At 40.7% G+C, this 22,235-nt stretch overlaps 1 protein-coding gene across 1 annotated transcript; it reads right to left on the bottom strand.

The window, feature by feature from the left end:
• Positions 1–4,791: 4,791 nt before the first annotated feature.
• LOC137343105 (type III intermediate filament-like) lies at positions 4,792–19,880 on the bottom strand. The gene is made up of 9 exons (XM_068007076.1): positions 19,273–19,880; positions 17,423–17,483; positions 11,996–12,091; positions 11,690–11,851; positions 10,812–10,937; positions 7,591–7,811; positions 6,644–6,687; positions 5,319–5,404; positions 4,792–5,220 (listed from the first exon to the last, which is right to left on the bottom strand). The coding sequence occupies exons 1-9, from the start codon at positions 19,788–19,790 to the stop codon at positions 5,185–5,187; spliced, it is 1,350 nt and encodes a 449-aa protein (XP_067863177.1). The 5' UTR covers positions 19,791–19,880; the 3' UTR covers positions 4,792–5,184.
• Positions 19,881–22,235: the final 2,355 nt, after the last annotated feature.

Genomic DNA, 22,235 nt, shown 5'->3' with positions numbered 1-22,235 from the left:
AATCTGAGATTGATAGATTTCTGTGAACCAAGGGTATTAAGGGATATGGGGCTAAGACGGGTATATGGAGTAGGGTCACAGGTCCACCATGATCTGACTGAATGGCGGACAGGTTCGAGGGGCTAAATGCCACTGTCACTTGCTGCCTCCTGCTTTGCGCCACGTTCTCCTGCAAGCAAGTGGGACTTGTGTCTGGGTGATGTGCCTGTCCTGGTCAAATGGCTATCAGGGTGTGTGGCCCGTGAGTTGTGAATGGGCAGCTTGCAACAGTGGTAAAGTGTAAGGGTGAGAAGAAGCATCTGATGGGAAGAGTTGAGTGCTGATGGAAAGAGTTTGTGGTATGTGGGTGATGGGCAGTGTGGTGCAGTTGGTAGGAGACACCACTTGACAGTTGACCTCACTCACCTTGCCCACTCGTGTCAAAGCATTGCACTTCTTACTGCACTGTTTGTGGTGCTGTGTGCCTGGCATTGACTTCGTTCCCCACTGCCTCCTACTGCCATGTGTCTGGAGGGCCTCTTGCTGTTCCCCCCCTGCCCCCCGCAGATATAGAATGTGCCTCCTTCTGTCCACCTTGTGCACTAAGGCCTCTAGTGCATCAGCAGAGTACCTTGGTGCACGCACTCTTGCAGGCCTGGTACAAACTCAGATCGGCAGATTGGTGAGGTCAGGCATGTGGATTGGGGGTTGTGAGATTTAGTAGTGTGCAACCTTTATTCAATGTTTTAACATAATTCATCAGTTTGTAAACATAGGGACAGGACCTGCATCTGTATTTTACATGTGCGATGTCTGATCTCCGTTCAGAGTCCGTGCAGACAACAAACTGTTATTTTTAGCAAATAACCGGTACCGGCTACTTTTAAGAAATTTTAAAAGACAGCCTACCTTTAAGAGACCACCCTGCTGGTGGAAAGTACAAATTGCATTGAATCCTCATGTCAACGCTGTTTTCCAACGCAGCTTGAAGGTAAGTCCACGGGCCTGACCAAAGTCTTGTCCTGCCTGTGCAGGAAGCACCAATAGCAGATCGTGCACCCGGTTTTTGGCGTTATCCAATTTAACCCCCTATATGTGATAATGTGAAAATGGAAGAAAATAAATCATACACCCTGTCTCTTTCATAAGCTGATTTATTTGTTTTTGCATCTTCCTGTGCAGTGATTCTCCAGCATGCCTATCAACCAATCGTAATATGCTCTCTCCTAGGAATCTATTCTCTGAAAGGCCTCATGCTGTGCCCAAATGAATAGAATTGTCCTCCCCACAGTGAATGCACAGCCTGAAAGGATGGTGGAAGCAGATTCAATAGTAACTTTCAAAAAGGAATTGGATAAATACTTAAAAAGCAAAAATATGCAGGGCTATGAGGAAAGAGCAGGGGAGTGGGATTAATTGGATAGGTCTTTCAAAGAGCCGGCACAGGCACGATGGGCCAAATGGCCTCCTTCTGTGCTGTAAGATTTTATGATTCTAAGATTCTATGAATTCCAAAATGTGATAAGCAATTAGTTAGTGTATGCTCCCAGTTTTATTTTTCTTCCCAAAATGTATGACCTCATGCTTCTCCACATTAAGTTGCATCTGTCACCTGTCTGCCTATTCTGTTAATTTGTCTCCTTATCATTTTCTTATTATGTGCCAAAGTGCTTCACAGCCAATGAAATATTTTCTTTTGAAGCTTTTTTACTGTTATAGAAGCATAGAGGTTTGCGGCACAGAAAGAGACCATTCAGCCCACTGTGTCTGAGCCAGCTCTTTGCTCAAGTAATACATAACTAATCCCTCTGACCTGCTGTCTCACCATAGCTCAGTATCTTCCACTGCTTCAAGTGTTTATCTACTCTTCCTTTAAGAGAAGCAATGGTCACTGCCTCAACTGTTCCTTGTAGCAAAGCATTCCATGTTCCATCAATCATCGGTGTAAAGAAAACTCTCATAACCTCTCTGCTCACTCTCTTAGTGACAATTTTAAATGGATGATCCCTTGTCACTAATTACCCAACCAGAGGAAATAGTCTTTCCCTATTCACGCTATCAAAATCTTTCATAAGTTTAAAGGCTTTTATTAAATCTCCTTTTAGCCTTCTCTGCTCAAGTGGAAATAGTCCAGTATCTCCAGTCTCCCCTCATAACTATAGTTTCTCATCCCTGGCATGATCTTGATGAATCTACTCTGTATGCTCCCTATGGCTTTTACGTACTTTCCATAATGGGGCACCCTAAATTAAGCACAGTACTCCAGCCTGACCTTGTACAACTTTCTAAAACCCCAAAATGCTATTTGCCTTTTTTATAGCTTTATCTCCCTACGATCAGACTTTCAATGATTGATGTATTTGTACCCCTCTGTTCTTTCACACCCTTTAAGCATTTTTCCATTCCTTGTTTTTCTTCCCAAAATATATGACCTCATGCTTCTCACACATTAAATTGCACCTGTCACCTGTCTGCTCATTCTGCTAACTTGTTTGCATTCTTCTGAAGCATTTTACAATTGTTTTCCCTGTCAACCACTGCTGCTGTTGGTAAATCACTATATTGTGGCACTTATGAACAAGTCCAAATCACCAATACATTAAGAATAAAAGGGGAGCCAGCACTGAACCTTGGGGTACAACACTTGGAACCCTTCTCCGTGCCTTTTACATTTAGCACTTCTGTAGTACAGATTGTGGGAGACTAGCATCCATGCCCCAACTCCCCCACTTTTACATCACTATAACCAGCCCCTCTATTCAAAGATAGACCCACAAAAATGTGAGTTTAATGAGACAGTAAACCTGTGGGATTTATTAAAGATAGACAGAATTATGAATAGAACTGGAATAATATTCAGAGAACGGAGACTGCAAAACTGGGGGAGGCCATTGGGGAGTTGGGCAACCAGGGAAGTAATTTCTTGCTGATCGTACTATTGTCCACCATAGAAACCAATGGAAGCTCTATCATGCATTCAGTTGTGCAATAAACCAGTTACACATGTGCTGACCAGTATGCATTTCTATTGCTTTTAATAGAAATAATTGTAAAGTCTATTCTGCATCATGCTCACTTTTCAATAAAAGTACTCGCAGCAAGACTATTACATTAACAATGGCAGATTTATTTACGCCGTGATGGAATCAGCTGATGCCAGATCATAAGGTTAACTGCTAATGTGATGACAAGTTTTCGTATCATGTTGACACTCTAATTTTCAGGCATAAGTAATGTCTACATGAAGTACTTAGGTAAGAACTGCCTTGCATCTGACTTAATCTGAATCACAAGAAGGTACTTTCCACTTTCTCTGGAACTTTTTATTCCTCCATGGTGGCTCCTGTGCACACCCTACCCCATGCACAGATAAAAATCGCCCCTATTGTGTCTTGACAAACTATTTGGCCCGATTATGATGCTTTTATAAACAACTCATTTTATTTTATTTCTTTGCAGCAAATATAGATAAAATATTCTGGGGGAGTTAATTGAACCCCAACCACTTTACTAGCTACAAAGGAACACATTAACAGTTGGTTCATTCTTCTTCTCACTTGCAGACAACTGACATCATCTAATTTGATTTAACCTCGTGTTTCCTCATTTTCTTCCCAAGCTATTAGCCCGTCTTCTCTTTGTCTCAACATCAACACAATTTTCCCTCAGTTAGGTTAACCCCGTGGATCTTGAATGCTGTCCATATCACTCCTTGATCAATGTATCAATATGGAAAAGATCATCTGTATGTTTTTATCTTCTACCTACGCATCCAACCCAGGGTACTGCAATCCACCCTCCTGGTGAACATCGAGGGTGAATTCCGCAGGGGTTCTGCGCTACATCACTGCAAGTTGTTATTGTTGTTGTTCTTCTCCCACTCGTCCACTGTAACTCAGGATTTCCATGGTTCTCCCGTCAAAGTTACAACAAGCAGGAGAACTGTCGTAGAAATTCACCCCTTGAGTTTTGTTCAGTTCTTTTTCCAAGGAACCAAAAAGTAAAATGAAAACTAGAATTTCAATTCATAGGGTCAATTTTCGTCTTCCCTGTGCATCTGAATTATGGCAACAATGTGGAGGCAAATGAGCAAAGACCCATTATGCTACATCTCCACCACAATTGTACTGCGTTGGAAGATCCTCCAAAGTTTTGTGGATTAGCATGGGCTGCACCAAAAAAGGGGCGCAGGCATTTAAGTTATATTTAACTCACGGTTTATAACATCACTCAACCCTACTCAATCCTTTTGCTAGTCATAGTTCTGGAGCAGGCTTCTCCCATCAAATCCTGGCACTACTCATTGCTGTGCTGCTGTTCAGATTCTGGCTCACTTAAAGGGACAGGCTGCAAGTTGCAAGTGAGTTTGCTTCCAGCACTGCATAGACAACTTGGTCCTGCTTGCTTTCCGCCACCTGTGCAGACATAGGAGGGGGTGGACTTAGTCCGAGTAGCGCCCGAAAAACGGGCGTGGACCAATTTCTAGGCCATTGCCTATTTCACGCAGATTCAGTCTTATTGGGTTGGGAGAAGCACGTTATTGCTGTTGAGTGGAAGGTGAGTTGCTCCACATCTGACCAATACGATGTTTGACCTGGGAGTGTTGAATGCTGCGGCTTGGTGCAAAAAGTGAAAAGTGTCCAGTACTTCATCCTGATCAATGCAAAATTTCATTGAAAGGCTCCTGACTTATACATGCTTCTTAGTGGGAGACTATTAAAAACAGCTGCTGGCAGGAGGTTGATAGGATGATACTGGGCCTTTTTAGCAAAACAAGGATGCTGAATAAGAACTCAGACAACGAATAGAGGATTTGTTCAAAAGTTTTATTACAGCTTGCTTACAGGTAATTATTGGGAGAAAAAAAAGCAATTAAGATTCTGAACCTGTAAATAAAGATTCAAAACTGGTGAATGAAGTATTGCTATTTATCACTGTGCAATTGTAAACTAGTGACTCTTCCTGTAAACAGAGTGTGATATAACCCTTCTGTAAAGCCATTACTGGGCTTCTGTTTTTCTATAAAGCTTACAACACAACTTTATTGAATCTGGCACTCTTCAAATAGAAGCAGAAAGGCACTTTAAAGCCAACAGTTTTCTTCTTGATGATTAAGAGGAGCAGCGACATTCTTGTCTAGTTTTTTTTTAAACAGCTTCAGCTTCCATGCGCATGAAAGAGCATTCTCAGACTGTTAGAGCAGGTTCAGTCTTCAATTCTCTGGGTAGATTCACTGATTATCTGCAATTGGAAAAAAAAATATTCAACATACATTATTTCTTATAAGCTGGTAAAGTATATGCATTATTGTAATAGTATCAATGTTTAAAAATACTAACATCTCCACCACTGCTCTCAATTGTTTTAATTAGAATTTTCTTCTTTGACATATGAATGTCAGTTGGCTGCTGCTCATACATGGCATCTGTAAGGAAAGGGAATTATTAAATAATGTTACATTGTTTGAAGCAAAATGTCTACTAGGCAAAGGCCAAGGAATTTACTTCCTCTTTCCACTTGCAATTACTGAATCCCTCAACCTTACGAATCTGAATTTGGATGAAATGAACATGCAGGAATGTAGACTCCTCCACAGCTTTAATAACAATGCTGCTCTCTTACATGTATAAAGCTTGATCATTGCCAGAATCAGGTTGGAATATAAAGACGTTGTTGGGGCTGCTGCATTTATTACTAATTTTTCTGTTGCATTCCTATTATGGAATTCGTGTCGGCTCAATGGTGAACTTTAGGCATGTTTCCATGGGTTTGCTGTCAGTTTGGGACATATTGAGCCACAGCATATGTACTGATGTGGTGTGTCTCCATTCTACGCGAATAGCTCAGCCATTTAAATGAACAAAGTCCTTGACTTGTTGATCCTTGATCTGTGCTGAGTTGGGTGATCAATGATAGGGCACTACAATTAGTCTTGGTGTCCCTGGATTAAAGAAGGGAAAGTTGACTATGTTTCCTATTCAATCCCTACTAGAATTATTTCTGTGTGGATGTTGGGTGAGGACAGGTTTGAGCTTGGCTGTGGTGCCTTAATGGCAGTGGCGGACTCTCTCTTGATGGTAGGGATGCTGGTGGGAGCTGGCCCCCTGCATGCCTACCCAGCAAAACAAATTGGGATTATAGCAAGGTCAAAGTGCTGGACAGAAGTCCCAACCTGCCACTACTCTGCCAACAAGAATACAGCGCTGTAACTCAAATGTCAGTGTTCATTGTTGATGGTTTCTTTACGAGCAAAATGTGTTGGGACCATATGGTGCTGTATCATGTAGAAATCCAAATTGGAACACTGAATTTTTTCACCAGCCAAAGCACATCAGAATTTATTGTTGGGTTGAATAGGAAAAGCACAGTACTTTGTGTTATAATGTTCAATAGGCCTCATAAAATGTTCATTAGTTACATAGGTAAAAAAATATATTTCTTAAGCTCTATGGAAGAATAATCTAACCACGGAACAGGCAGACTTATTGATGTCATCCTGCATAGAATGTGCTGCATGAAGTAGAAAAATAAGGTCCTTTATGGTTGGAAAAGCATGGCTCAGAACAGGTGCTGAAGTTTATTTTTAACTGATTTTTTAAAGACCTTTGTCAAGTCCAAACATCTACTCATCCATCTTACTGTGCTAATAAAAGGAATAACATACCAGTAAGGCTTAGAGAACCAAATGGTGGCATTGGCATAGAAATCCTACAAAAGAAAAAAATATATAATTACACAAATGCAAGTACAGATGAAGGAGGGCATTTGCTCCATCAAGCTCATCCCTCCTTAGAAAGCTACTATCATAACAGCCAACTGCCTCTTGAATGACTCAAGAGTTTTTGCCTCCACTACCCTATGTGGAATTTTCCTCCATCCTCCCACCAAAAGCTTCCTCCAGCTGGAACAAAGGAAATGATCTATCTGTGGAAATCTCATGACTACCATCAGCAACGCATCTCCATGGTCACAACAATTTAAAAGTCTACCTGCCATCATCTGAGGTATCGTCATTTATTCCACTTGCTACACCCACCCCAAGCCAACCAGGCTTGTTGCTCTATTTGCATGGGACATCTCAACTCATAGCCTTTTTAAAAGTTTGTTCTCGGGATAGGGACATCGGTGGCAAAGCAGTATTTATTACCCATCCATAGTTCCCCTGAGAAGGTGTTGGTGAGTCTGCTCCTTGTACCTAGCCTGACCAAGAACCAATAGACTTCACACATTCAGATAGAGGCTTTAAATGACAGATGGAGCATTGACTCAGACCTAATTGTAGAGTTTTGAAAAAACATCTTTCTTGCTACACTGTAGCAGTGAGATGTCTTTGTCAGCTTACTGTATATATGTATATAATGTAAGCACAAAGCACCATAATTACAAATGTATTTTCTGCACTATTGATGATATTTATTTTGTTTTATGAAGAACGCTGTTTAATCCTTGCTGCTTATATCAACACAGTCACAAAACATAAAGAAACCAATGTAGATTTTTTGAGCTGCTAAATAGAATGAAGTATTTGATGGTATCAATCATCTTCAAAGTGAGTCTTTTTATAATTAACCAGACCTTAGTATGCATTAGAATTCTTTTCTTAAATCTTACCTGCTTTCCTCACCCTCCAGCAATTTCCTGTATGTTGCAATCTCAATATCTAGAGCCATCTTTACAGTCAATAACTCCTGGTATTCTTGCAAGTGACGAGCCATCTCATCTTTCAAGTTGCTGATTTCATCTTCAAGATGGATAATGGTGTCTTGGGCATTATTTGCCTCCTGAATATATCGTTCTTCCATTTCCTGCATCTGGCGCTCAAGGGATTCATTCTGTTTGAATGCAAATATTTAGGTTACTTTCTTATGTTCTTCCTTCAGTTCTCTACTTCATGCATTTTCCCCAAGTTGTGTTTGTGTGTGAAAGATGGATTGCATTATCTCTGTTTCAATGACTCCAATACTATTCTGGGCACATATACATTCATAAAACCATCCTTGAACAAGTTCCATTTCTCTTACTGTTTAATCTCACAATTAATGAAACCACATGGGAGACCAGTTGGGATTTCTGCCAAGGCAAAAAAACTATAGCTGTAATGCTTCAGCTTCTTCACTGTTTACACTAATTGAAAACTTTCCTCGAACAATCAGGGTAGTTTACATTCATAATTGCATTTATTTAAAAGAAAGACGGTCACTTTTTCTCATTATTTCCTGTAATTTTTATCGGTGCTTTCTGACCTTCTGTGGCATCTATCCATCAAATGTTAATATAGATGGAGTTTCAAAAGGTAAATAAGGCACTGCAATGTTTGGGGGTCCTCGTGCAAGAAAATCAAAAAGTTAGTTTGCAGGTGTAGCAGGTGATCAAGAAGGCCAACGGAATGTTGGCTTTTATTGCTAGGGGGATAGAATATAAAAACAGGGAGGTATTGCTGCAGTTATATAAGGTATTGGTGAGACCGCACCTGGAATACTGCATACAGTTTTGGTGTCCATACTTAAGAAAAGACATACTTGCTCTCGAGGCAGTACAAAGAAGGTTCACTCGGTTAATCCTGGGGATGAGGGGGCGGACATATGAGGAGAGGTTGAGTAGATTGGGACTCTACTCATTGGAGTTCAGAAGAATGAGAGGCGATCTTATTGAAACATATAAGATTGTGAAGGGGCTTGATCGGGTGGATGCGGTAAGGATGTTCCCAAGGATGGGTGAAACTAGAACTAGGGGGCATAATCTTAGAATAAGGGGCTGCTCTTTCAAAACTGAGATGAGGAGAAACTTCTTCACTCAGAGGGTAGTAGGTCTGTGGAATTTGCTGCCCCAGGAAGCTGTGGAAGCTACATCATTAAATAAATTTAAAACAGAAATAGACAGTTTTCTAGAAGTAAAGGGAATTAGGGGTTACGGGGAGCGGGCAGGAAATTGGACATGAATTTAGATTTGAGGTTAGGATCAGATCAGCCATGATCTTATTGAATGGCGGAGCAGGCTCGAGGGGCCGATTGGCCTACTCCTGCTCCTATTTCTTATGTTCTTATGTTCTTATGTTTTCAAAAGTTTAACATACAATAAATCAAAATTTAGATATTATAAAGCAACTTTAAAACAAGGTAAGTAAGGTTAAAAAAAAACTGATCAGGAGAGCTAAAGTAGGTTAAGATAGCAGGGAATATTAAAACACTTCTATCAGTATATTTGGGGTGGGGTTCAAATAATAGGGAAAAGGCCAAATACATAGTCAAATTTTCTGCTGACATCGGTGAAAGTATAATAAGCCAACCCTCTGTGCCTGCTGCCACATAGGCTACCCCATTTAAGTTAGATAAAGTACTGGCTTTGATACATCTCTCCATAGCACCTCATAAATAATTTCTCAGGCAGTACTGAAAGGAAGAGGAGCAGCAACCTGTTATGTCGGATCCCTGCCCTTTTTATGCTGTCCTGGAATTTCCGGAGCCTGCAATAGGTTCAGGCCCAACATTGTAAGGCAAATGAGGTGGGAAAGGACATTCCTGGCCCTCCTGGCCCAATTTCCCCAGTCTATTCAAAGAAGAACAGGGAAGTTCTCCTGGTGTCCTGGTCAACATTTATCCCTCAACCAACACCAAAAAACCCCTCAGATAATCTGGTCATTTATTTTATTGCTGTTTGAGCGAGCTTGCTGTATGCAAATTGGCTGTCGTGTTTCCTATATTACAACAGTGTATATTTCAAAAGTATTTTATTGGCTGTGAAGCACTTTGGGACTGAGGTCATGAAAGGCGCTATATAAATGTAAGTTCTTTCTTTTCTTTACGACCAAGTTATGCCACTATCGGTGGTGCCCAGGAATCTGCCGCTGAGCCTTGAACTGGCACCCAGATCTGACGGGACGTAGCAGCAAGGCAAAGAGGACTGTAAATGTTAGTTTGGACTTTCCTTTACAGGTACCCAGAGAATATTGAGGCCTTGGACCCTTCCGGCTGCTGTTCCCATTACAGCATCTAATTGGTTCTTAAATGATTCACTCCACTACTCTATTGTGAATCCATTCCATGTGTTGATCGTTTCTAATTTTGCCTTTTACTAGTTTGAGCCTGAGACCCCTTGTCCTACTTTTGCAATTTAACTTAAATAATTTTCCAGATTTACCTCTTTCATATTGTTTAATGTCTTATGTATATACCTCTATAAGTTCACCTCTCAGATGCCTCCTTTCAAGGCTGAAAATCCCAAGTTTCTCCGGTCTTTCCCCACAACACAGACCTCTAAGACTAGGGATAAGCCTTATAGCTCTTCTGTGCTTGAAATTCTTCCCTTTGTCTCAGTGACTAGAACAGGATGCAATACACAAGGTGTCATCTGACCAGTGCACTATACAGTTCCTTGAATAGCGTCCTATTGTTTCGGCTATATAGGTCTATTGGAATTGGTGATTGCTGCTTTCCTTTGGTTGAACATGTTGAGCATCAAGTCTAATTCTACAATTCTACTTCGCCTCCTAGTTTGATGTAAATTATAAACAGTAGTGGTCCCAACACCAAAGCCCGTGGAACCGCCTCAGTACTTTCCCCACCCTCTCCGCCTCTCTAACTCTCTGTCCTCCTTTAAGATGCTCCTTAAAACCTACCTCTTTGACCAAGCGCTTGGTCACCTGTCCTAATAACTCTTTATGTGGCTCGGTGTCAAATTTTGTTTGATTATGCACCTGTGAAGCGCCTAGGGACGTTTTAATATGTTAAAGATGCTATATAAATGCAAGCTGTTGTTGTTAGACAAAGCTCTCAGTTCGATAAATGAATTTATTTTGCTGAAGGCTAGATATTATTCATATTTAGACAACTTACCGTTCCCTTAAGTGCATCAACGTCGCAGGTCAGTGTCTGGATTTGTCTGCGATAATCGCCATTCTCTTGTTTTGCCAAGCGAAGAGCATCATTGTTGCGAGAAACAGAATCACTCACATCGGCCAACTGTTCCAATACACAGATTTCCATGAGTGAATCTTACTATAATACTAGAGTACTGCCCTTACTGTGATCTAAATTGACTGCATTTTAAAACTTTCTTCTTTTTTTTAAGTTTAGTTTTGGCAAAAAGATTGCTGTGGGAGTAGCTGTAGGAAAATATGGATGTGACAGTGAGACTGACTGTGGAGATAGGAATATGGATGGGGTGACCACTGGAGTGGCTAATGGGAAAGGTGCTGGGTGAGGTGCGTGCACTAATTGGAGTAGGTGCTAAGGTGTGAAGTGTAAACTGGTGTAGTTTAAGTCCAATCGCTGTGCATAAAGATGAGATGAGTTTGTAGGTGAGATGGGAATGTGTATAACAGTAGTAGTTTGAGGTGGTGGCCTTGAGTGTAAAAGTCTGCACGCATATGGAAGTGGTTGTGGGGTTAGGGATTTTGAGTAATAATTAGAAAGAGGAGATTTGGGGTTGGGAGTGGGTGTAATTATAGGATAGGTGTAGCTGGGAGGTTTAGGAATAGGAGTGAGTGTTTGTAGGGATAGGAGTGTGGTAATAATGGTCGGTTTCTTTCTGGGAGTGGGTGTGAGAATGGGGCAAATATGCATTTTTATATGGAATAAGTGACGGTATGAGACTGGGCATTGGGAGAGGGGTGGTGCTGGATATAAAGCTGCAGGTTAGGAGTTGGTTGGCAGATGGTTTGAGCTCCATTTTGTTATCATGACTACTAAGAAATGCATATCAGAAAACATACCTTGGACTTGTACCATTCCTCAGTTTCAGAAATGTTCTTAGCAGCAAGTTTATCAAACTGAGAACGAACTTCATGGAGTGCTGCAGTAAGGTCAGGTCTGACCACATCCATCTCAACCTTAATCTGCGAATCTTGAATTTGAGCCTGCAGTTCACGAATTTCCTGAAGAAATAAGTTAAATAAAGATAGACGAGTCACTGCTTAGCCAAAACAGTGTATTCTGGATACCTTTAGATGGAGTAACGGATTTAAAATAAACATTACCCAAATGAGTATTCAAAATTATAAACAATGGTACATGCTTACCTCTTCATGAAGTTTCTTTAAGAACATAATTTCTTCTTGTAGTGTCTCAACTTTACGTTCCAGATCTAAACGTGCCAGACAGGCATCATCCACATCCTTTTAGAGACAACAGAAAAATAAAATCCAGAAAAGAGTTAATCAAAGCAGTTATTCTGTACAGTTGCAATGTTTTATAAAACCCTATTCATAATTATTACAATTGGTTATAGTTGCACACATACTGCATAAATTGATATGTTAATCCATTTTATACTTACCGTTGTAACGAAATGAAGCAAAAACAACCTTTTGTATGTAGATAAAATTACTATAAGGCACCATTAAGTCACATGTAGAAAAACTCTTGGTAGGAAGTTAGTGCGAATGTTGATTTTGAAATTACTGATTATTTAATTATGATCCAATAATGTTACAGCACTAGTCTTGTCTTTTAAATAGAATTGTGTCAAACAATATATAAACCTGAGGTCAATAACTTAAATCACTCACATTGTTGCTTAATCATCAGTGGAAACTGATATTTGAGTGACTAATAGTAGACATTTAGCCTAAACAATGCCAAAATCCCCAAAATAAAAAATACAAAATGTAAAGAATGAGCTACAGATAAGCATATTAGGCAATCGCTAAAAATGTCTCAAACACTGATTTTTTTTTACAGCGTTTTAATGGTTTCACAATTCAATAGCCGCAAAGTTCATGAAGCTCCAGACATTTGTGGATTTGCCACAAATGCCATTTGGTGTTGCACCACCCCCTTCTGGTGAGTTTTCTATCTGCAAATTTGGGAGTTGCCACTACAACCAAATTAGAAGCAAATCAGACTTACATGCACAGTCCAAAGCAAGCTACAAAGAATCACAGTCAGCACACAAGGAGAAAAAACACAGACATGTGAGCTTTTTCAGGTTAATTTCAGTCATTCATGATCAATCAAACAATGATTGTACAGTCCTGCTGCTTTATAATGAGGGCTGTCATTAACTGTTGGGGATTATGAGGTTACAATTCAAACAAAAATAGTCATTGTCCAAATACCAATTAATTTGTGTATACTTAATTGATTTTGATACTCTGCTGATCAAACATGCATAGCATAAAAAGGATTTCATGAAGCTTTCAAAAGGGAGTTTTAAATGAGATTCAAATATATTTGCTTTAAAAGAAATGCTATTTTTTTTAAGTGAAATTTCTAATTCCGCTGAAAGTAAAAAGTTCCATTCTGAGATCCAGATATACTATGTAATATTCAGTGCTAGAAATACATTTAGCCCTCTTGCTGAAGGGGATTACGATAGAAAACAAATACAAATTTTTAAATTGACAAAGAACTCTTGGTGTTCATTATAACTTGCGCTTTGATGTGGTAACTTCAGTGGAGAGCACTGTAATAGAAAGTGTCCAATTTAGTTTGAGTAATAAAAAAAATTTCAATGTTGCCCAATTAAACATGATGACCGTGTTTGTTCAATTGAGAGTGAGTTTGGTGTTTCCACCATACACAGTCACGATGCTGGATTTTATTAAAACTGGGTCAGTTATGAAACGGCACCATTGTCTTCTCTTTGCTGTTACCTGGACCACACTTAGAAGTGCTTTTGGGGCACCATTACTCAATCAGCTGCACAAGGGATTATATGTTCATGTAACTTGTCAACTTAATTGTGCCTCTTAGAAAAATGCATCTACATTATGTTTCTGATTACTTATTAAGAGTTTGTTAGAAAACTGAAAGAATGTTATTCATCTGCTTGGACTCTCACAGAGGTGCCTTTATCTAACAAACCACAGGGAATGCGGGGGAGATTGAAAATATTCTTAGTACCTCATTACTAGTTGTCTTTGGCAGAAGAAAATGAAAGGCAAGACTTCAACATTAAATTTTTGTGCAACTAACAGAATCATATCAAACCATCCTGAACCAAAAACAATAGCATTTGTGAGCATTTTTTAACATTCTCATCTATATACTTATTTAATCTGTTCTTTCCATTTTATCTTTACTGTTCATTCCCTACAAGAGCTCACTATTAAGTGCACACAAGTGAGAAATCATAGGATCATAGAATCATAGAAAGGTTACAGCATGGAAGGAGGCCATTCGGCCCATTGAGTCCATGGCGGTTAGTTATAAATATTATTTGCCTATGAGTTCCTGCCTTTAGGATATGAATATCAAAGGGAAAAGGGCAAGTGAAACAATTTTCACTGTTTTTGAGTATTTTGTTGTTAGTATGTTGCGTATAGTATAATTGGTTACTAGATTGTATACTTCTTTATTCAATAACTATAACATGTAAAATCATTTATTTGTGTTCCTGCATATGTAAATATGCATAAAGCATGACCACCCTCTGTGAGATTGCAGCAGCAAAAGGGCAAAAATAATCATTTTCTATCAGACAACAAAAAATTGAACTTTGCTTCATTGCTTCCTCATCAATAAGATGGCAATGTTGCTACTGCAACTGCACTAATCCACCGATTTCCAGCCGCACAAAGGCATCTATTCATTTTTTTTACTGGCATGTACTGTGTGCATTGTAGCTGCATTCCAAGATAAATCCATGCTGGAGCTTACCTTACATTACTGAAACATAATATACAGCTGCTTCCTTCGCGTCACTGTTAGTACTACAGTTCCTATTACATGGTCATGAGTTAGAGCCTCATGGCTGCACGTTGCACAAATGTCATCACTTCTATCCACCACAGGGGCGCTGCATGAAAGCAATATGCTGCTTCTCAGTGAAAAGAAAAATTTACAGTGAAAGGGACTGACCCAAAGTGCCACGCCCTTCAGGCTAGAGGAAGATGCCTGGATGTGGACCTCCGAAAAGATAAAACACAGGGAGAAAAAATACATTTTTAAAAAATCTGTGTTCCTTAATTAACAAAACCAGAAGAGACAAGTAGATAGTACAGCATGGACACTAGAATAGTAGGACATTGGTTACACTAACAATTCTGTCCACACTGAATTTCAGATATGGGGTAATAGGGTGTGCCATCATGCGGAGCCAGCGAGCAGAGGCCAGACATTTCCTCAGGAAGAGAAAGAAAATTGCAGGACACGTCACCAGGCTGCTCTTTTGTGTTTCTAAACTGTGCCTCTGGAATATCATCAGCAAGATTCCCTGCTGACTCAGGGAGTCAGTACACATATTATGCTGCTGTGTCAAAGCTTTGATTCCTGGTCTGTGCTGAATTTACTGATCTCGGCCGGGGCACTGGGAATATTCTCACAGACATCAGCATCCCCTGAGTTAGGAAAAGGAAATTCAGCCAGAGTTCCCACTCTTGATAGCTATTCAATTAAAAATGCACGAATGTGGATATCCCGGGTAAGGGCTGGATCAGGCACAGCAGTGAATCTCCCCCTCTTCATTACCACTGCCAAACAAACTGCTGACACTAACTAGGGGTAATTTTAACCTAACTCACTGGGCGGGAAACCCATGGGATTGGGTGCAACGCTGGTTTTACACCCCACCCAATTTACTCTCCTCTGACTTCAATGGAGAGAGAGTAAAATCGGGCGACGTGTAAGACCAGTGTTCCACCTCATCCGGTCAGTTTCCCAACAGGCCGGTTATAATCATAGATTCATAGCATCATAGAAAGTTACGGCACAAAAGAAGGCCATTCAGCCCATCGTGTCCATGCCTGGCGAAAAAGAGCTATCCAGCTTAATCCCACTTTCCAGCACTTGGTCCGTAGCCCTATAGGTTACGGCACTTCAAATGCTCATCCAAGTACTTTTTAAATGAGTTGAGGGTTTCTGCCCCTACCACCCTTTCAGGCAGTGAGTTCCAGACCCCCACCATCCTCTGGGTGAAAAAAATTCTCCTCAGCTCTTCTCTAATCCTTCTACCAATTACTTTAAATCTATGACCTCTGGTCACTGACCCCTCTGCTAAGGGAAATAGGTCATCCCTATCCATTCACTTTAGTCCCGTCATAATTTTACATACCTCAATTAAATCTCCCCTCAGCCTCCTTTGTTCCAAAGAGAACAACTCCAGCCTATCCAATCTTTTCTCATAGCTAAAATTCTCCAGCTCTGGCAACATCCTCGTAAATCTCCTCTGTATCCTCTCTGGTGCAATCACATCTTTCCTGTAATGTGGTGACCAGAACTGTACACAGTACTCAAGCTGTTGCCTAACCAATGTTTTATACAGTTCTAGCATAACCTCCCTGCTCTTATATTCTATGCCTTGGCTATTAAAGGAAAATATCCCATATGCCTTTTTAATCACCTTATCTACCTGTCCTGCTACCTTCAGGGATCTGTGGACATGCACTCCAAGGTCCCTCTGTTCTTCTACACTTCTCAGTATCCTCCCATTTATTGTGTACTCCCTTGCCTTGTTTGCCCTCCCCAAATGTATTACCTCACACTTCTCTGGATTGAATTCCATTTGCCACTTTTCTGCCCACCTGACCAGTCCATTGATATCTTCCTGCAGTCTTCAGCTTTCTTCCTCACTATCAACCACAAGGCCAATTTTTGTATCATCTTCAAACTGCTTGATCGAGCCCCCCACATTCAAGTCCAAATCATTATTATATACCACAAAAAGCAAGGGACCTAGTACTGAGCCTTAGGTTAAAATTGACCCCATATAGGTTCATACATGAACCATGGCTACTTGGAGAAGGTATCAGTGTGATTGCCTTCAGAAGGGTGGGCAAAGGAAGAAAAACAGGCAAATGCGAGCAGAGACCTGGGGAAAGATCTTTGGCCTGCCTTCTTAGCTAATAAAGGGAGAGAATAATTTACAAAATAAGTAATCAAATAAATTAAATTATTGAAATATCATTCAAATGTTTTTGTAATATTCTTTACATATTAATCTTTTTGGTAACCTTGGCACAGTATTGTTAATAAGTTTGTATTTGCAATCATTTCTATAACTGTTCTGATACACACTGAAAATAATTGTAGTACTTGCTGGGTTTACAACTCCCAAGAAGCTTTGTTACGTTTTATTGATTTTCCACACGGTGCTTTCAGAAGATATCATCACCAGATACCGTTACATTTTTTAATATAAATTCTGAAACGTCGCATGTTTTGCAGGAACACGTAAAATGCTCAACTTACTGCATTTTTGAGGCAATTTGAGAGAAGAAACTTTAGAATAACGGTAATCGGTTAAGAAGAAGGTAAAACCAATTAAAGGACATTTCTCTACCTACAGGTTCACAAGAACATTGCGTGCCTCTCCCTATTTGTTCCTTCCTGTACAACGGCTGGGTGTGGTAGGGGTTGCGATCTAGTCTCCAATGGGTATCTGTTACATTAGTTCCCTCCCGATCGCAGAGATCGGGCTGAATTTTAAGATAGCGGCTAAATTCAGCAAGCGATTCCAATCGTGAGGTCGCGATATTTCACAGGTTACAGTCAGTTACCGTTCTTACCTGTCTGAAACTTGCCAGGTTGTTTTCGGCGTCCTCCCGCTGAATAATTTCATCTTGCCACCTGCAAAGAACAGTATTGAGATATCAGTTCACGCCCACTCCGGCTTGAAGTGAGGCGTCCGTGAATCTCGAACGTCTTTTTGACAGGCAGAGTTGTGTTGATTTGGAGTTTCAATATGTTCTTCTACCCAGCAATCGTTTTTACTACTTATTATTCTCGCTATTCTTTATAGCCGAATATATTGAAACATCTGAAATCGATTATTTTGCAAAGCGAGCAGATTTTGGTTAAACGCTTGCAACCTTTTTCAAGTATCTGAATAAAATGATGTCTACTACTTGAGGTACGCAAAAATATTAAGGGTGGAATTACTATTCATGAGTTAATACTGTACTCAGACTTGTGATGGAGTATAAATTGGGTGTTGTGGCCCGAACTCATTTTGAATCAAGGAGTCTCATTTCCCACTGCTGCCTTGTTAAAGCAAACTTAGAATAGAATCATAGAAAGGTTACAGCACGGAAGGAGGCCATTCAGCCCATCGAGTCTTGCAGGCTCTATGAATGAGCAATCCAGCTAGTCCCACTGCCCCACCCTATCCCTGTAGCCCTGCACATTTTTTGCTTCAAGTACCTATCCAGTTCCCTTTTGAAGGCCATGATTGAATCTGTCTCCACCACCCCCTCGGGCAGTGCATTCCAGATCATAACCACTCGCTGTGTAAAAAAGTTTTTCCTCATATCACCTTTGGTTCTTTTGCCAATCACCTTAAATCTATGCCCTCTGGTTGTCGACCCTGCCGCCAATGGGAACAGTTTCTCTCTATCCACTCTGTCTAGACCCTTCATGATGTGGAGATGCCGGTGATAGACTGGGGTTGACAATTGTAAACAATTTTACAACACCAAGTTATAGTCCAGCAATTTTATTTTAAATTCACAAGCTTTCGGAGGCTTCCTCCTTCGTCAGTTTTCACATCGTTCACCTGACGAAGGAGGAAGCCTCCGAAAGCTTGTGAATTTAAAATAAAATTGCTGGACTATAACTTGGTGTTGTAAAATTGTTTACAATTGTAGACCCTTCATGACTTTGGATTCAGTTTGTATTTACACTGTTAAGGGCAGTTATAAATGTGAATGCCCCCATCGGTACCAGTCTTGAGTGTTATTTGTGTGGTGCCCTATTCAAGTCGGCAGACGGAAAAAGTTTGGAAAATCCCGAAAGGGTCCTATGGAGTTATACTACCCCCGTGCAGACCTGGAGTGGTGTCAAGATTACCAACCTGGAGGTAGTTTCTCAGCTCTCACTCATCCTGCCGCTTTCACATCCATGCACACCTCAAATCACTTCACATCCACGCAAAAACGGCGGTAAGACTGTGCCCATAAATCGCATAAAGCGATCAGACTACAAACAACGATCAAGAGTGATTGTTATAAACTACCAGTTTGATGCGCTTTTAGTTGCACGAAAACTACACTAAAGCAGGAAGGTTTTTTTTGCTGGGTTTGAAGAATTAGAAGGCGGATTTAACTATTTAGTCACGAGGCTTTAAAACATTCCTGGTGAAGGCCAGGAAAGTGAGATTGTATATATTCTCAGACTTTTTTTGTTAAAGTGAAAGATCCTGCAAATTTTGCAGATGCATAATTAAGCCAGGGCCCATTCTTCAATTTGAGGGTATTTTTCCATTTGTATTTTAAGGGAACTTTAAGAAAATCGTTGCTTGGTTAGTTTTTTGTCCCCAATGTGCGAAGCAGAAGCAACTTTAGAAGCTCAGGTGCAAATCGTCTGCCCCCCCCCCTTCTTTTAAAACAAATGAAATAAATAATTGAACAGATAGACTTACTTCTCCCTCAGCTTCTGCAGATCGTCGGCCAGGTTATCCCTTTCCACTTCGATTCTGGATTTCTCGTTGTTGATCTGATCGATCTGGAGGCGCAGCTCCCTCAGCTCCTGTTCGTAGAGGTCCCCGATCCTGGACCTGGGTTTGCCCTTCAGTTGCTCCAGCTCGGCCGTGAGCACCTTGTTCTGTTGCTCCAGCATCCTCACCTTATCGAGGAAGTTGGCGAGACGGTCATTCAGCTCAATCATCTCGGCTTTCTCATTGTTGCGGTTCACCTTGAATTCCGAGTTCATGGCATCCACCAAGGAGAAGTTCAGGGCCGATCCGGGAGCGCTACTCCTTACCGACCTTACATTTCGGGACTTGATTATGGTCGGCGCCGAGTAGTTGACCTTAGAGAAAGAAGGAACGATCGAGCCGCCCCGCAGGTCTTTACGAACTGAGTAGGAGCGATGGCTTGATGAAATCTTCAATTTTGGTTCTACGAACATCTTGCGGTAGACACTGGTTCTGCTGTTCATTTTGTAATCCTTTTCCCTTGTTAGATGTTATACTTTGTTAAAAGTTCTTCCACGAGCACTAACTTTTCGGCTGCAAGAGAGGGATTGCCAGCAGATGTCTGGTATTTATAGGGAGCTCTCCTAGTGCTCCCACAGGGATAAATGAGGCAAAGGCTATGCTGTGATTGACATTGCATGAACCAACCGGGAACATATTTGGACTATCACTCACAACTTTGGGCAATTATTGTGTCTTGGAGGCAGGACGATTTTTCCCTTGAAGTTGACGTTTGCCAGCATCTGGCTTTAGACTGGACATCTGCATTTTTTTTGCTCTCTAAGGCTGGGAGTGTAGATGGAGCTACCATTTTCAAGTAGATTGATACAGTATAACGGACAGATCCCTTAATCTTAAAACAAGATTTCTTTAATCTTAAAACAAGACTTCTTTAGCCCGGTCTCTGTTAAACCTAACACGAGTTGCACTTTTTCTACTGTTAGTGCAACTCTGCCGTTGAACCGGCGACCAAGAACAACATTTTATTCTTTTTCTTAAATAGTTAGTGCTTGCTTTTCATGCAACAGTGAGGCGTGTTTGGTAAAATGTATTTCAGGAGACCATGGTTATTTCGCCAGAGGTCACTGTAACACAGTCAAAATGCATTTCTGATGGCAGCTTATTAAATGCGAACGTACATGTCAGGAAGGCAATATTCTCTTTTGTTTATTACGAAGGCAAAGCACAAATTGATTGTTACATAAATCCTGGTTTCATTGAAAGTCACAATAAAATTGAAAAATAGGGCTCCTCATTGTTATAGGAAGCCGGAACCCACTGCAAATGCGTTTACAATGTTTCTACCAAGTGTCACTTTGTTTGACCGTGCGTGATACAAAGCGGAGGTGGGGGGGGGGGGGGGGTTGTTCTCACAATACAGTACTTATGATACGAATCAATCTCTGGTTATTGAGGCGCAATACTCGGCTCAATGCTGTGAGAAGGGCGGGTCTGCCTTAACTTCCACCCTTTGTAATTTTTAGTCATCTTGAGAACTGTAAAACCTCAAAGCAAATGTTCAATTAAAAGTCTATCTGGAATCTTAAAATGCAGTTAATTGTCATTTCCATGTGTTTAGACTTTGATTGCAAAAAAAAAACACGCTACGAGTGGTTTTAACAGTTTGAGTGATTCTTCAAAAAATACTCCCCCTCCCCCCTCCCGCATTCAGATTGTTAGTTTCAGCCCCGAGATTACAGTCGATTAATATGGCGATTTGTCCTGCAATTGTCCTTTTAATCGATAAACTGAATTCATTTCGAAACCAATTGTAAACGCTGGGGCGATTTAGATTAGATCTGAAAGTTACTGCACTTTGTGTTGGAATCAATTCCAACTGAGTTTGTATTCTGAGAATGAAAAACGATTTCAGTCGGGAAGAGTGAGCGTTTCCGTCTCACAGAAGCAGCCACATGAATAACTCCTATATGCCAGACTTATACTCAGGGCGCTTTTAATACTTCCTCTGGCGAGCTAAAGTCCGGTGCCATAGAAACAACTTGTCGATCTCATGGAACCTTACAACACAGATGGAGGCCATTCGGCCCACCGTGCCTATGCGGACTCTTTGAAAGAGCTATCCAGTTAGCCCCACTCCTCTGCTCCTCATAGCCCTGCAATTTTTTCCAATTCAAGTATATATCCATTTCCCTTTTGAATCTGCTTCCACCACCCTTTCAGGCAACATATTCCAGATCATAATAACTCGCTGCATAAAAAAAATCTCAGTTCCCCCTGGTTCTTTTGTCAACTATCTTAAATCTGTGTCCTCTAGTTACCTACCCTCCTGCAGTGGGAACAGTTTCATAGACCTGATAGGCCATGTGAAGAAATAATTACCAAGTGTGTGTCCCACTTTATTTCCCAAAAAACGTGTGCAGATTGAGGTAAAAGTCTTTGAAAGGCCCATTCTTCAATTTGAGGGTATTTTTCAGTTTTAATTTATGACATATTAAAAGCTACTTTTTCAAAGAATCATAAAAATTTATGGCACAGAAGGAGGCCATTCAGCCCATCGTGTCTGTGCTGGCCAAAAAAGAGTTACCCAACCTAATCCCACTTTCCAGCTCTTGGTTCGTAGCCTTGTAGATTACAGCACTTCAAGCGCATATCCAAATACTTTTTAAATGCAATGAGGGTTTCTGCCCCTACCACCCATTCAGGCAGTGAGTTCCAGACCCCCACCACCCTCTGGGTGAAAAAATTTTTCCTCAAATCCCCTCTAATCCTTCTATCAATTACTTTAAATCTATGCCGTCTGGTTATTGGACTCTCTGCTAAAAGAAATAGGTCCTTCCTATCCACTCTATCTAGGCCCCTCATAATTTTGTACATCTCAATTAAATTTCCCCTCAGCCTCCTTTGTTCCAAAGAAAACAACCCCAGCCTATCCAATCTTTCATCAAAGC

The sequence above is a fragment of the Heptranchias perlo genome, chromosome 2, assembly GCF_035084215.1.
Source record: "Heptranchias perlo isolate sHepPer1 chromosome 2, sHepPer1.hap1, whole genome shotgun sequence".
Classification (NCBI taxonomy): domain Eukaryota; kingdom Metazoa; phylum Chordata; class Chondrichthyes; order Hexanchiformes; family Hexanchidae; genus Heptranchias; species Heptranchias perlo.
This window is presented reverse-complemented; position numbering and strand designations above follow the sequence as displayed.

Excerpts from the sequence above, each read along its gene's own strand:
- LOC137343105 (XM_068007076.1), bottom strand. The coding sequence starts at position 19,790 with ATGAACAGCAGAACCAGTGTCTACCGCAAGATGTTCGTAGAACCAAAA. Across the intron at positions 7,812-10,811 it reads TTGATGCACTTAAGGGAACG|AATGAATCCCTTGAGCGCCA; the intron begins GTAAGTTGTCTA and ends GCATTCAAACAG. Across the intron at positions 5,221-5,318 it reads TTGAGAGCAGTGGTGGAGAT|ATAATCAGTGAATCTACCCA; the intron begins GTTAGTATTTTT and ends TTCCAATTGCAG.